Source organism: Nerophis ophidion, linkage group LG11 (assembly GCF_033978795.1).
Source record: "Nerophis ophidion isolate RoL-2023_Sa linkage group LG11, RoL_Noph_v1.0, whole genome shotgun sequence".
NCBI classification, from domain to species: domain Eukaryota; kingdom Metazoa; phylum Chordata; class Actinopteri; order Syngnathiformes; family Syngnathidae; genus Nerophis; species Nerophis ophidion.
Window position 1 is genome coordinate 16124489 of NC_084621.1, and position 15302 is coordinate 16139790.

General features: G+C 42.9%; 2 protein-coding genes across 5 annotated transcripts in view; one reads left to right on the plus strand and one right to left on the minus strand.

Annotated features, from left to right (window-relative positions):
• ago1 (argonaute RISC component 1) overlaps positions 1-2118 on the minus strand; it is a 79214-nt gene extending 77096 nt beyond the window's left edge. For both annotated transcript variants that reach the window (XM_061915163.1, XM_061915162.1), the window contains exon 1: positions 1779-2118. In XM_061915163.1, the coding sequence (XP_061771147.1) occupies positions 1779-1803 (25 nt within the window). In that variant the 5' untranslated portion in view covers positions 1804-2118. The remainder of the gene's footprint in view (positions 1-1778) is intronic.
• A 7369-nt stretch (positions 2119-9487) lies between these two features.
• Positions 9488-15302, plus strand: part of dhdds (dehydrodolichyl diphosphate synthase) — a 31195-nt gene continuing 25380 nt past the window's right edge. For all 3 annotated transcript variants that reach the window (XM_061915166.1, XM_061915167.1, XM_061915165.1), the window contains exons 1-3: positions 9488-9622; positions 10967-11047; positions 15132-15248. In XM_061915166.1, coding sequence (XP_061771150.1) covers positions 10985-11047; positions 15132-15248 — 180 coding nt within the window. In that variant the 5' untranslated portion in view covers positions 9488-9622; positions 10967-10984. The remainder of the gene's footprint in view (positions 9623-10966; positions 11048-15131; positions 15249-15302) is intronic.

Genomic DNA, 15302 nt, shown 5'->3' on the forward strand with positions numbered 1-15302 from the left:
GCTATAGTGATGCATGCTTGTTATAGTCATATCCAATAATTGCCGACGACAAATGTTTACTGTCAACTGAGTTTAGTTTTTTACTGATTTCTGCTGGTGGTGTGCCTCCGGATTTTTCCGACCCAAAAAAATGCGCCTTGGGTCGAAAAAGTTTGAAAAACACTGCGCTATGGTACTAAGGTGGTGCTCCAGAACAGTGATTTTCAACCACTGTGCTGCGGCACACTAGTGTGCCCTATTTGGGTTAAAAATATTTTTTCCAAACCAGTAATTATCGTCTGCAAATTATGTGTCGATGTCGAGCTCGGGAGGGTAATACTCTTCCATGCCAGTAGGTGGCAGCAGGTTTGTAGATGTCGGAAACAGCAGTAAAAAGGTATCTAATGCTTAAACCAAAAATAAACAAAAGGTGAGTGCCCCCAAGAAAAGGCATTGAAGCTTAGGGAAGGCTATGCAGAATGAAACTAAAACTGAACTGGCTTCAAAGGGAAAAAAACTGAATGCTGGACGACCGCAAAGACTTACTGTGGAGCAAAGACGGCGTCCACGATGGACATCCCAACATGACATGACAATCAACAATGTCCCCACAAAAAAGGATAGAAACAACTGAAATATTCTCGATTGCTAAAACAAAGTAGAAGCGGGAAATATCGCTCAAAAGAAGACATGAAATAGCAAAAACCTTAAAATAAGTCAGTTTGTGATGTGACAGGTGGTGACAGTACACCTACTTTGAGACAAGAGCTATAGTGATGCATGCTTAGTTATAGTCATATCCAATAATTGCCGACGACAAATGTTTACTGTCAACTGAGTTTAGTTTTTTACTGATTTCTGCTGGTGGTGTGCCTCCGGATTTTTTGACCCAAAAAAATGTGTCTTGGCTCAAAAAAAGGTCGAAAAACACTGCGCTATTGTACTAAGGTGGTGCTCCAGAACAGCGATTTTCAACCACTGTGCCGCGGCACAATACTGTGCCTATTTGGGTTAAAAATATTTTTTGCGAACCAGTAATTATAGTCTGCAAATGATGTGTCGTTGTTGAGCTCGGGAGGGTAATACTCTTCCATGTCAGTAGGTGGCAGCAGGTTTGTAGATGTCGGAAACAGCAGTAAAGAGGTATCTAATGCTTAAACCAAAAATAAACATAAGGTGAATGCCCCTAAGAAAAGGCATTGAAGCTTAGGGAAGGCTATGCAGAACGAAACTGGCTTCAAAGGGGAAAAAACAGAATGCTGGACGACAGCAAAGACTTACTGTGGAGCAAAGACGGCGTCCACGATGGACATCCCAACATCACATGACAATCAACAATGTCCCCACAAAAAAGGATCGAAACAACTGAAATATACTCAATTGCTAAAACAAAGTATATGCGAGAAATATCGCTCAAAAGAAGACATGAAATAGCAAAAACCTTAAAATAACTCCGGATGTGATGTGACAGTACACCTACTTTGAGACAAGAGCTATAGTGATGCATGCTTGGTTATATTCATATCCAATAATTGCCGACGACAAATGTTTACTGTCAACTGAGTTTAGTTTTTACTGATTTCTGCTGGTGGTGTGCCTCCGGATTTTTTTGACCCAAAAAAATGTGTCTTGGCTCAAAAAAAAGGTCGAAAAACACTGCGCTATGGTACTAAGGTGGTGCTCCAGAACACCGCCGTGTCTTCACTCTCCCTCGCCTCCAAGGAGATGCCGAGGCCGGGCAACGATATCCAGCTTTGGCGGCCAGGTTAAAACATGAAGAATAAGATAAGAAAACATACCAGCGCCAGACGGTCCCGGCTCCATCCCATCCACTTAGCCGCGCGGGTACAAGATAGCTAACCCGGGGTACCGCGGCCACTTCAGACTTCCAGCCCCCCTCCTGTGTCCTCTTCGCCGCCTTGTCGTCTCCCCTCCTCGGTCTCGTCCTTGGACCACCCCGCCCCCCAGACCCAGGGAGGCTGTCCCGATGACCTGGGAGCGATGCTGCGGCAAGTGTCCGCGTCGCCTATTCTCTCGCTGGGAAGGCGTCCCCCGATCAACCCCGGGCAAGTAACCGGCGCTGGGGGTGTCTGGAAGCGGTGTGTTGCGGCTCTCCTCGCCGCGGAGGCAGCAGGACTCTCCAGCCGAACACAAAAAAAAAAGGGCCAGCCCCTCAACCCCCCCCACCAAAAATCTTAAACTTCTTCGATGCCATCAAAACTGCAAGAAAACTGTTGGAAAACTTACTGCCGTACCCTAGTGGCTGAAGGTGGAACTACACCGCACCATTGCGATTCAACGTTAATGTGAGAAGAAACAAATATAATAAAATAATGTAATTCATTATTTATTTTGTGCGGCGGTAACAAATCATATGGTATCATGTGTTTGTATAACATTAATATTGTATGACATTTTATCAAACATTATTTGTATTCTGCGCTATAAAACAAATAATATACTATAAAATGACATGAAATAATAATTTTATACAAACACATGGTACCATGATATAGGAAAGCATAGGATAGGTCTTTATTGTCATTGCACAAGTACAACGAAGCTTAGTTTTCAGCACAAACCTGTTCAAGATTAGACAAACAAACAGTGTACAGCAGGGGTCCCCACACTTTTTCTGCAGGCGAGCTACTTTTCAATTGACCAACTCGAGGGGATCTACCTCATTTATATATATCATTTATATTTATTTATTTATGAAAGAGACATTTTTGTAAACAAGTTAAATGTTTTTAATGATAATACAAGCATGTGTAACACATATAGATGTCTTTCTTTCACGAAGACAAGAATATAAGTTGGTGTATTACCTGATTCTGATGACTTGCATTGATTGGAATCAGACAGTAATGATGATAACGCCCACATTTTCAAATGGAGGAGAAAAAAGTTGTCCTTTCTGTACAATACCACATGAAAGTGGTTGGTTTTTGGCATCTAATTCATCCAGCTTCCATACAACTTACAAGAAAAACATTGGCGGCAAATTCCGTAGCTTGCTTGATTGACATTCACGGCACCCGAGGGTCTTGTGAGATGACACTGGCTGCTGCCAGTTCATTATTATGAAAAAATGACAGAGAGGAAGGCGAGAAACACTTTTTATTTCAACAGACTTTCGCGCCGTCCCTTCCGTCAAAACTCTAAAGGCCGACTGCACATTTCCTATCTTCACAATAAAAGCCCTGCTTCATGCTGCCTGCGCTAACAAAATAAGAGTCTCGGAAAGCTGGCGTGCACAACTGATGTGCACGCCAGCTTTCTGAGGGATCGCTTGTGCACGCCAGTTTTCCGAGACTCTGTGTTTAGTTAGCGCAGGCAGCATGAAGCAGGGCTTTTATTGTGAAGATAGGAAATGTGCAGTCGGCCTTTAGAGTTTTGACGGAAGGTACGGCGCGAGAGTCTGTTGAAATAAAAAATGTTTCTCGCCTTCTTCTCGGTCATATTTTCATAATAATGATCTTGCAGCAGCCAGCGTCATCTCACAAGACCCTCCGGTACCGTGGATGTCATTTAAGTGACGTCTTGGTGAAGATTGATGATCACTAATTTTTAGGTCTATTTTTTTTAAAAGCGTGGCTGGAGATCGACTGACACACCCCCCGCAGTTGACTGGTAGCTCGCGATCGACGTAATGGGCACCCCTGGTATACAGGGTTACAGAACAAGAACGCTGATGAGTCGCCACAAGGCGCCCCGTAAAAGATGGGAAAAAGATAAACGCTGGGGAAGGATGAGTAAAAAAATACAATCCAGACTGGGCTCCTAAGGGGGCCCAGTCTGGAGTGGGGGAAAAAAACTCCATAGCAAAGCACATATACATATTACAACATACATCTCGAGATATCTAGCAACAGAGGGAAGGGAGTTCGGGGTCATGGTGGTAGGCCGCAGCTCTCAGGCGCTGACCATCCATTCATCACCCCTACGGGATTGCGTCGAGGGCGTTGGGTTGGGGGGCGGGGGGGTGTATGTGTGGTGTATATTTTTGTGGATGTGTGTGTGTGTGTGTGTGTAAGCCCGTAATGTGTCTCTGTTCCGCGGCCTTGGAGTATTGCAGTCGCTAGTCCAAAGTCAACAACAACAGGTGTGTGTCCATGAGAGACAAGAAGGGAATTTGTTGTGTCTTCGCTGCGCTGTCCTTAAGGAGAGTCTCCAAGCCAGGGAAACAATCCAAGTTAGAATGATTTTTATGCGGGGGAAAATAAAATTTGCTTTTCACTCTAAATTGTCTATGACTGGTCCTCAAAAACAGCGGGGTAGACAGTCCGATGTAATCCACAGTTCTTCCCGCATCCTCCAATCATTTGTGGCAGCTTTGGGGTACTTTGAAGACTGCCAGCAACTTCCAATTTGTCGACAAACCAGAGCAACGCTTACTCATAATTCCGAATAGGTGGATATTTTCACGTCCTCGACAGAAAGACTATCTTTCCCGGCTGGCCTGGGAATACCTCGGGATCCCCTGGGAAGAGCTGGACGAAGTGGCTGGGGAGAGGGAAGTCTGGGCTTTTCTGCTTCGGCTGCTGCCCCCGCGACCCGACCTCGGATAAGCGGAAGAAGATGGATGGATGTTTGTAAATGTTGAAATGTATAAATAAAGGTAAATTAAAAAAACAAAAAACATCAAAAACAATTGTGCGATGCTTTACATTTATGTTCCAAATAAACTGAACTGAACAATTAGTTTCAAAACTATAGGTTCGTTAAAATGAACAGAATACAAGTAAGAGTCCGTGGTGTGTCCAGCAACAACCGCTTCGCCACGACAGCAGGTTCCCCCAAACCCAAGATCTTGTCAATTTTGTTGAGGCCAGTTAGATAGTTCCAATGTTTAGATTTGGAGAGCAGTGCAAAAAGAGGCAACAAGAAAGTTAAGACAAGACAAAACAAAGAAGCAAGCAGGAGAGATAAGGTAGAGGAAAGGAGAGCATCCACCCTCGGTTAGTGCCAGAGAGAAAAAGTATAGTATAGTAGTACATGATACATGATATAGTACATTATTTGTATTCTCTCCTCTCTGAGCTGCCACCTTATCGGGGTAGAGGAGTTTGCGTGTAACAATGATCCTAGGAGCTATGTTGTCCGGGGGCTTTAAGCCCCCTGGTAGGGTCTCTCAAGGCAAATAGGTCCTAGGTGAGGGATCAGACAAAGAGCAGCTCGAAGACCTCTATGAACAACACGAACAAAGGACCCAGATTTCCCTCGCCCGAACGAGAGAGGCCCGGAGGTGGGGCACGATGGCGAGCGCCTGGTGGCCGGGCCTGTTCTCACAGCCCGAAGAGGCAACGTGGGTCCTCCCTCCAATGGGCTCACCACCCAAAGCAGGGGCCATAGAGGTCGGGTGCATTGTGAGCTGGATGGCAGCCGCAGGCAGGACACTAAGCAGTCCGATCCTCGGCTACATAAGCTAGCTCTTGGGAAATGGAACGTCACCTCTCTGGGGGGGAAGGAGCCTGAGCTAGTGCGCGAAGTAGAGAAATTCCGGCTGGATATAGTCGGACTCACTTCGACGCACAGCAAGGGCTCTGGAACCAGTTCTCTCGAGAGGGGCTGGACTCTCTTCCACTCTGGCGTTGCCGGCAGGGAGAGGCTAGTCTTGTTGACCCCCGGCTCAAAGCCTGCACGTTGGAGTTCAACCCGGTGGACGAAAGGGTAGCCTCCCTCCGCCTTCGGGTGGGGGGACGGGTCCTAACTGTTGTTTGTGCTTACGCACCAAACAACAGTTCAGAGTATTCATCCTTGTTGGGTACAGTCGAGGGAGTACTGGAGAGTGCTCCCTCGGGTGATTCCCTTATTCTGCTGGGGGACTTCAACACTCATGTTGGCAATGACAGTGAAACCTGGAGAGGCGTGATTGGGAAGAATGGCCGCCCGGATCTGAACCCGATTGGTGTTTTGTTATTGGACTTTTGTGCTCGTCACGGATTGTCCATAACAAACACCATGTTCAAACATAAGGTGCACTTGGCACCAGGACACCCTAGGCCGCAGTTGCATGATCGACTTTGTAGTTGTGTCATCGGATTTGCGGCCTCATGTTCTGGACACTCGAGTGAAGAGAGGGGCGGAGCTTTCTACCGATCACCACCTGGTGGTGAGTTGGCTGCGATGGTGGGGGAGGATGCCGTACAGACCTGGCAGGCCCAAACACATTGTGAGGGTCTGCTGGGAACGTCTGGCTGAGTCTCCTGTCTGAGAGAGTTTCAATTCCCACCTCTGGAAGAACTTTGAACATGTCACGAGGGAGGTGCAGGACATTGTCGAGGCGGCTGATTGGAGCTGTGGCCGCAAGGTAGTTGGTGCCTGTCGGGGCGGTAATCCTAAAACCCATTGGTGGACACCAGCGGTGAGGGATGCCGTCAAGCTGAAGAAGGTTCTTTTGGCTAATAGGACTCCGGAGGCAGTGGACAGATGAATGGATTACTTGTATTCTGTTCATTTTAACGAACCTATAGTTTTGAAACTAATTGTTCAGTTCAGTTTATTTGGAACATAAATGTAAAGCATCGCACAATTGTTTTTGATGTTTTTTGTTTTTTTAATTTACCTTTATTTATACATTTCAACATTTACAAACATCCATCCATCTTCTTCCGCTTATCCGAGGTCGGGTCGCGGGGGCAGCAGCCGAAGCAGAAAAGCCCAGACTTCCCTCTCCCCAGCCACTTCGTCCAGCTCTTCCCAGGGGATCCCGAGGTATTCCCAGGCCAGCCGGGAAAGATAGTCTTCCCAACGTGTCCTGGGTCTTCCACGTAGACTTTTACCGGTCGGACCTAGGGAGGCGTTCGAGTGGCATCCAGAGCAGAAGTCCGAACCACCTCATCTGGCTACTCTCCATGTGGAGGAGCAGCGGCTTTACTTTGAGCTCCCTCCGAATGACAGATCTTCTCACCCTATCTCTAAGTGAGAGACCTGCCACCCGGTGGAGGAAACTCATTTGGGCCGCTTGTACCCGTGATCTTGTCCTTTCGGTCATAACCCTAAGCTCATGACCATGGGTGAGAATGGGAACGTAGATCGACCGGTAAATTGAGAGCTTTGCCTTCCGGCTCAGCTCCTTCTTCACCACAACGGATCGATACAGCAACTGCATTACTGAAGACGCCGCACCGATCCGCATGTCGACCTCACCATCCACTCTTCCCTTACTCGTGAACAAGACTCTTAGGTACTTGAACTCCTCCAATTGGGGCAGGGTCTCCTCCCCAACCTGGAGATGGCACTCCACCCTTTTCCGGGTGAGAACCATGGACTCCGACTTGGAGGTGCTGATTCTCATCCCAGTCGCTTCACACTCGGCTGCGAACCGATCCAGTGAGAGCTGAAGATCTCGGCCAGATGAAGCCATCAGGACCACATCCTCGGCAAAAAGCAGAGACGTAATCCTGCAGCCACCAAACCGGAACCCCTCAACGCCCTGACTGCGCCTAGAAATTCTGTCCTTTCAATTTCAGTAAATAACTTCAATTTGGAACACAGCATCATCGTTTTCACAGCTTTTTGGTTGTTAGAGGTAGAGAGTGTTTTAACAGGGAGTTGTAATTATTTTATAAAGGCACAAAAACAGGTCGGGTATTGAGAAACAAAAAGAAGGACAATTTGGATCCACACTGTATGAAAAAAAAATTAAACGGAATTTTACTTTTTCAACCTCATTGCTAAGTTTTATAGATTTTTAAATGTAAGTTGTTTAGTCTTTATTTGAAGGGACAATGCACAGAAGACAGATATGTTCTGTACCAGATTATAGCTAAATAGCTCATTTCCATCTGCAGACCCTGGCTACCTAAATTAAAGGGATACAAAATCATACATACCCGCACACATTGGGACGTCTGGTCACTTGTAGCATATAAGAATATTCTATTACTGTTAAGCAAACTATCAATAGTAAAACATGTGTCATTTATCATAGCTACACGTATGACAAAAAAGGGGGTGAAAATGAGTGGTATTCAGTGAGGTAAGATGAATGAAATGCACTGAGAGTTCATTGCTCCTGCCAAATGAATTGCACTGAGTGGAGCGGATCACCACTCCAAGATGGCGGCCCCGCGTCTCGTCAGCACCAGTATGCAGTAGCACTCCATGATGCCTCCCCTTAAAACAGGGGTCACCACCTTTTTGAAACCAAGAGCTACTTCTTTGGTACTGATTAATCCAAAGGGCTACCAGTTTGATACACACTGAAATGAATTGCCAGAAATAGCCAATTTGCTCAATTTACCTTTAATAAATAAATCTATATATATATATATAAATAAATGGGTATTTCTGTCCGTCATTCCGTCATACATTTGTTTACCTTTTACGGAAGGTTTTTTGTAGAGAATAAATGATGAAAAAAACACTTAATTGAACGTTTTAAAAGAGGGGAAAACATGAAAAAAATGAAAATTTAATTTTGAAACATATTTTATTTTCAATTTCGACTCTTTAAAATTCAAAATTCAACCGAAAAAAAGAAGAGAAAAACTAGCTAGTTTGAATCTTTTTGAAAAATTAAAAAAAAGAATTTTTGGAACATCATTAGTAATTTTTCCTGATTAAGATTAATTTTAGAATTTTGATGACATGTTTTAAATAGGTTAAAATCCAACCTGCATTTTGTTAGAATGTATAACAAATTGGACCAAGCTATATTTCTAACAAAGACAAATCATTATTTCTTCTAGATTTTCCAGAACAAAATTTTTAAAATAAATTCAAAAGACTTTGAAATAAGTTTTAAATTTGATTCTACAGATTTCCTAGATTTGCCAGAATAATTATTTTGAATTTTAGTCATAATAAGTGTGAAGAAATATTTCACAAATATTCTTCGTCAAAAAAACAGAAGCTAAAATGAAGAATTAAATTAAAATGTATTTATTATTCTTTACAATAAAAAAATACATTTACTTGAACATTAATTTAAATTGTCAGGAAAAAAGAAGAATGAATTTAAAAGGTAAAACGGTATATGTGATTAGAAATCCTAAAATCATTTTTAAGGTTGTATTTTTCTCCAAAATTGTCTTTCTGAACGTTATAAGAAGCAGAGTAAAAACATAAATGAATTTATTTAAACAAGTGAAGACCAAGTCTTTAAAATATTTTCTTGGATTTTCAATTTCTATTTGAGTTTTGTCTCTCTTAGAATTAAAAATGTCGAGCAAAGCGAGACCAGCTTGCTAGTAAATAAATACAATTTTAGAAATAGAGGCAGCTCACTGGTAAGTGCTGCTATTTGAGCTATTTTTAGAACAGGCCAGCGGGCGACTCATCTGGTCCTTACGGGCGATCTGGTGCCCGCGGGCACCGCGTTGGTGACCCCGGGTTTAGCATCAATGTTTTCTACCTGTCAACTGTCAGTTTGGGCTCCTCGCCGGCTCCTCATCACCACTTCAAGATGGCGGCCCAATTCCTCGCGTCACAGCAGCCAATGCCGCGTCTACATCCACATGCTTGTCAAATCTTCCGTCACGTGACCGGAACAGCACCTACGTCATCTTACTCCAATGCGGAAAAGGTCGTCATCCTTAAAGCGGTGAGTTGGAAGCTAGGATGTGGAGAAAAGCTCGTCGTGTTGTGGCTGCAATGTCGCCCCGCTGACGGCTTTCAACCAATGTAGCTGTGTGAGGTATTTGGACAATGTCTTGTCGGCGTAACCTTACATTATTTGGCAGCGGACGTGTGGTGTGGGTGTATTATGAATAACATGTCATGTCTGGCTGTACTCGGGGATTCATGCCGGATAATGGCGACTAAAGGGTGTATTAAAGGCCTACTGAAAGAAGATGTTCTTATTCAAACGGGGATAGCAGGTCCATTCTATGTCTCATACGTGATCATTTTGCGATATTGCCATAATTTTGCTGAAAGGATTTAGTAGAGAACATCCACGATAAAGTTTGCAACTTTTGGTCGCTAATAAAAAAGCCTTGTCTGTACCGGAAGTAGCAGACGATGTGTGCGTGACGTCACGGGTTGTGGAGATCCTCACATCTGAACATTGTTTGCAATCATGGCCACCAGCAGCGAGAGCGATTCGGGCCAAGAAAGCGACGATTTCCCCATTAATTTGAGCGAGGATGAAAGATTTGTGGATGAGGAAAGTTAGAGTGAAGCACTAGGAAAAAAAAGGCGACAGCAGTGGGAGCGATTCAGATGTTATTAGACACATTTACTAGGATAATTCTGTAAAATCCCTTATCTGATTATTGTGTTACTAGTGTTTTAGTGAGATTATAAAGTCATACCTGAAAGTCGGAAAGCTGCGGTGACTGCCAGTGTCTCTGAGGGAAGCCATATGGCGGAGCCAAGAAAGTCACAGCTACCTTTTTGACAGCTGCTGCAGGCGGAAGCAAACTCCGCTCGAGTCTCTGGTAAGAGCTGACTTAATATCACAATTTTCTCATCCCAAAACTTTGCTGGTTGACATGTGGTAGAGAAACATGATCGCTTGACCGCTCTGTTCCATAATAAAGCTTCACAACATACAAACACCGGCTGTGTTTTGGTTGCTAAAGGCAGCTACAATGCACCGCTTTCCACCAATATCTTTCTTCTTTGACGTCTCCATTATTAATTGAACAAATTGCAAAAGATTCAGCAGCACAGATGTCCAAAATACTGTGTAATTATGCGATTAAAGCAGACTACTTTTAGCTGTGAATGGTGCTGGGCTAAAATGTCCGCTCCAACCAATAACGTCACAAGCACGCGTCATCATACGCGTCATCATTCCGCAACGTTTTCAACAGGATACTTTACGCGCAAAATTTAAAATTGCAATTTAGTAAATTAAACCAGCCTTATTGGCATGTGTTGCAATGTTAATATTTCATCATTGATATATAAATTATCAGACTGTGTGGTGGGTAGTAGTGGCTTTCAGTAGGCCTTTAACAATATGTGATTATTTGCTGTCACTTTGTTTGCTATTGGATTATTTAGTGACTTCATCACATCAACTGTTTCTCAGACTCCTGTTTATCAGAAAATGTCGTGGATACAAGAGGGCGAGCTCAACCTGCTCGAAAGGATTTCTGCCAACATTCTCAAGGTAATTTCTATTTTACTTTTATCTCAAAGGGCTGCACAAACCTTACGCCAATGTGCTTGCTGAGTTCTGTAGAATTCCGCAAAGTCTGGTTTTAAAGGAAGCCCTGTGATTATTGAATAATCACAGGGCCCTTTGCGGAATTCTACAGAACACAGCAAGCACATTTGGGACCTCAAAGACAATAATGTTGAATATTCAATAACATGGCAAATTCTTGCATCCAGCACACCTTACAACAGTGGTAATAAAAGATGCAACCTATGCTTGAAAGAGAAACTGTTTATTATATATCATCCAGACCTGTCATCTCTCAACAAGCGCAGTGAAATCATTTCAACATGCCGCCACAGACGGAAACACCTCCTAGATAACACATGAGCCAATCACCACACCCTACGCCTGCCTGTACCCACCCACTCTGTGCCCTATATAAACCATTGTATGTGAATGCTTCCATTAAAATGTCCTGATGATTGAGGGAACCCCTCATGAAACCGTTCTGTAGAGATGTAGTAGTCTTGTGATATTTCCCACACCTACATATTGCGCTCTACCACGGTATCGAGCACTGTTCTCTGGATAATCCAATCAAGACATGTATATGTATATATATATATATATATATATATATATATATATATATATACCGTATTTCCTTGAATTGCAGCCGGGGTGCTAATTAATTTAACACCTCTTCTCACTCCTGCGCTTACCAAAGGCATGCGGTCAAAGTAAGCATGCGCTAATTATTCTAAAACCTCTTCTCACTCCGGCACTTACCAAAGGCATGCAGTAAAAATTTGAGTGTGATGTAAACTTGGACCTTAAGTCCTACTGAATAGTTCTTAATCTTCTTCCCTTTATGCGATTTTAAATCACCGGTATTGAAATCAGCCTCCTCCATTTGGAAAATGATGACAGGGGAAGTGTCACTCGTGGCGACACGAGTTTGACCCGGCGGTACTTCAAGGCAGGCGCATACAATATGCCCTGCGGCAATTCAAGGAAATACGGTATATATGTATATATATTAGTGGTGTTGGAAAAAATTGATTCGAATATGAATCGCGATTCACAATCGATTCTGATTTTAAAAAAAATCTAATTTTTTGTGGGATTTTTTTTTTTATCAATCCAACAAACCAATACACGACAATACCATAACATTGCAATCCAATTCCAAAACCAAACCTGACCCAGCAACACTCAGTACTGCAATAAACAGAGCAATTGAGGAGACACAAACACAACACAGAACAAACCAAAAGTAGTGAAACAAAAATTAATATTATCAACAACAGTATCAATATTAGTTATAATTTCAGCATAGCAGTGATTAAAAATCCCTCATTGACATTATCATTAGACATTTATGAAAATAAAAAAAAAAGAACAATAGTGTCACAGTGGCTTACACTTGCATCACATCTCATAAGCTTGACAACACACTGTGTCCAATGTTTTCACAAAAAATAAAATAAGTCGTATTTTTGGCTAGTTTAATAGTTAAAACAAATTTACATTATTGCAATCAGTTGATAAAACATTGTCCTTTACATTTATAAAAGCTTTTAAAAAAAATCTAGTACTCTGCTAGCATGTCAGCAGACTGGGGTAGATCCTGCTGAAATCCTATGTATTGAATGAATACAGAATCGTTTTGAATCGGAAAAATATTGTTTTTGAATCGACAATCGCGTTGAATCGAAAAATTCGATATATAATCGAATCGTGACCCCAAGAATCGATATTGAATCGAGTCGTGGGACACCCAAAGATTCGCAGCCCTAATATATATATATTTTTTTCTTTTAATTTAGTTATATTTATTATTACTTCGGTACTCTTGTCTTGTTTTGTCTATTGTACAGTATTTTGTATTTCTATAGTGTTTTGTATATTGTACAGTATTGCTTCTTATTTTTATTGGATTGTTGTCTGTTTATTTGAATTGTTAGTTTTTCCTTTATTACCTCTTGTGTTATTTATTTTACCCCATATTTGTTCCCACTACCGCACTTTAAATTGGAGTCCTTAATCTCTATCCGTCCATCCATCTATCTTCTTATGCTTATCCGAGGTCGGGTCGCGGGGGCAGCAGCCTAAACAGGGAAGCCCAGACTTTCTTCTCCCCAGCTATTTCGTCCAGCTCTTCCCGGGGGATCCCGAGGCATTCCCAGGCCACCCGGGAGACATAGTCTTCCCAACGTGTCCTGGCCTCCTACCAGTTGGACGTGCCCTAAACACCTCCCTAGGGAGGCGTTTGGGTGGCATCCTGACCAGATGCCCGAACCACCTCATCTGGCTTCTCTCCTTGTGGAGGAGCAGCGGCTTTACTTTGAGCTCCTCCCGGATGGCAGAGCTTCTCACCCTATCTCTGAAGGAGAGCACTTTGATGTTAAAATACTGAACAGATGTTTATTGGACAAGGTAAACATCTGTTCGGTATTTTAACATAAGTGTTTGATTGTGGGGCATTTAAAACCACAAAATTCAAGGGCTCCATCAGACCCACAAACGCTGACTGAGTAACAACAATATGAACATTACACAAAGGTTAAAGGCCTACCGACAGCCACTACTACCGACCACACAGTCTGATAGTTTATATATAGATAGATAGATAGTAGATAGATAGTACTTTATTGATTCCTTCAGGAAAATTAAATATCAATGATGAAATATTAACATTGTAACACATGCCAATACTAAATTGCAATTTTAAAATTTGCGCCAAATATCCTGCTGAAACGTCTCGGTATGATGACGCATGCGCGTGATGTCACAGATTATAGAGGACATTTTGTCCCGGCATTGTTCCCAGCTATTAAGTCGTCTGTTTTCATCGAAAAATTCCACAGTATTCTGGACATCTGTGTTGCTGAATCTTTTGCAATTTGTTCAATTAACAATGGAGACATCAAAGAAGAAAGCTGTAGGTGGGAAGCGGTGTATTGCGGCTGGCTTTAGCAACACAAACAGCCGGTGTTTCATTGTTTACATTCCCGAAAGATGACAGTCAAGCTTTACTATGGAACAGAGATGTCAAGCGAACACGGTTGGATTGGACCACACACACAAAGTACAGTGTATTATGTGTATTAATATAAAACATTTTACCATTCTGTATTCTGAAGGCGATCTATGTCGTGTGCTACTCCAGCATCAATATGCGTCCTCCTGACTGTCAGCGTCGGGTTCAAAGCGGTATGGCTCTATCCCTTGTTGCGGTTGGGCCTGGCCGACTGGTCCTGCCACCCCCATGGCTACCACGGGTCCTCTCACAGCATCTTCCCTATCTGATGCGCTCGCTTGTCTTTTTTTTAATTTTTATTTATTTATTTTCCTAGTCCTTCACTCTCACTTTCCTCATCCACAAATCTTTCATCCTCGCTCAAATTAACGGGGAAATCGGTGCTTTCTCGGTCCGAATCGCTCTCGCTGCTGGTGGCCATGATTGTAAACAATGTTCAGATGTGAGGAGCTCCACAACCCGTGACGTCACGCGCACATCGTCTGCTACTTCCGGTACAGGCAAGGCTTTTTTATTAGCGACCAAAACTTCTCTTCTAAATCCTCTCAGCAAAAATATGGCAAAATCGCGAAATGATCAAGTATGACACACAGAATGTACCTGCTATCCCCGTTTAAATAAGAAAATCGCATTTCAGTAGGCTTTAGTAACATCCTGTAATTTAATTGTGGTATTTTTATTCATTTCATCTTCTGGTTAGGGTTAGGGTTAGGGTTTGGAAATGAACACCAATGGGAGCATTTTAAAACGGTGCCATACTCAATTCTACCTATTTGACTGGTTAACCTTATCACCTAATTTTTTCAGAGAATATAAATAACGACAAATAGATACTATTAAATGCAACACACAAGTATAAAACAAAAATAATTTTTACATTTTCAGACTGTGCTTGGTCTATTTTCAAAATTAGAAAGCAATCTTTATATATACTGTATTCTTGAATTATCATGCCATGATTGCACCCGTGCAGCCCACAGTACTGTGATGTATTTAGTGTCCTCCTGAGAGCATTCATTTGTCAACTGATCTCCACTCCTTGCGTCCCAGGCAGGGCCCATGCCCAAACATGTGGCTTTCATCATGGACGGCAACCGTCGCTTTGCGCGCAAGAAAAACATGGAACGGCAGGAAGGACACACGCAGGGCTTCAACAAGTTGGCAGAGGTGGGGAGGCCGCATCATCTCTTGCATCATTTTCTGGTTTCTGTAGCCAACCTT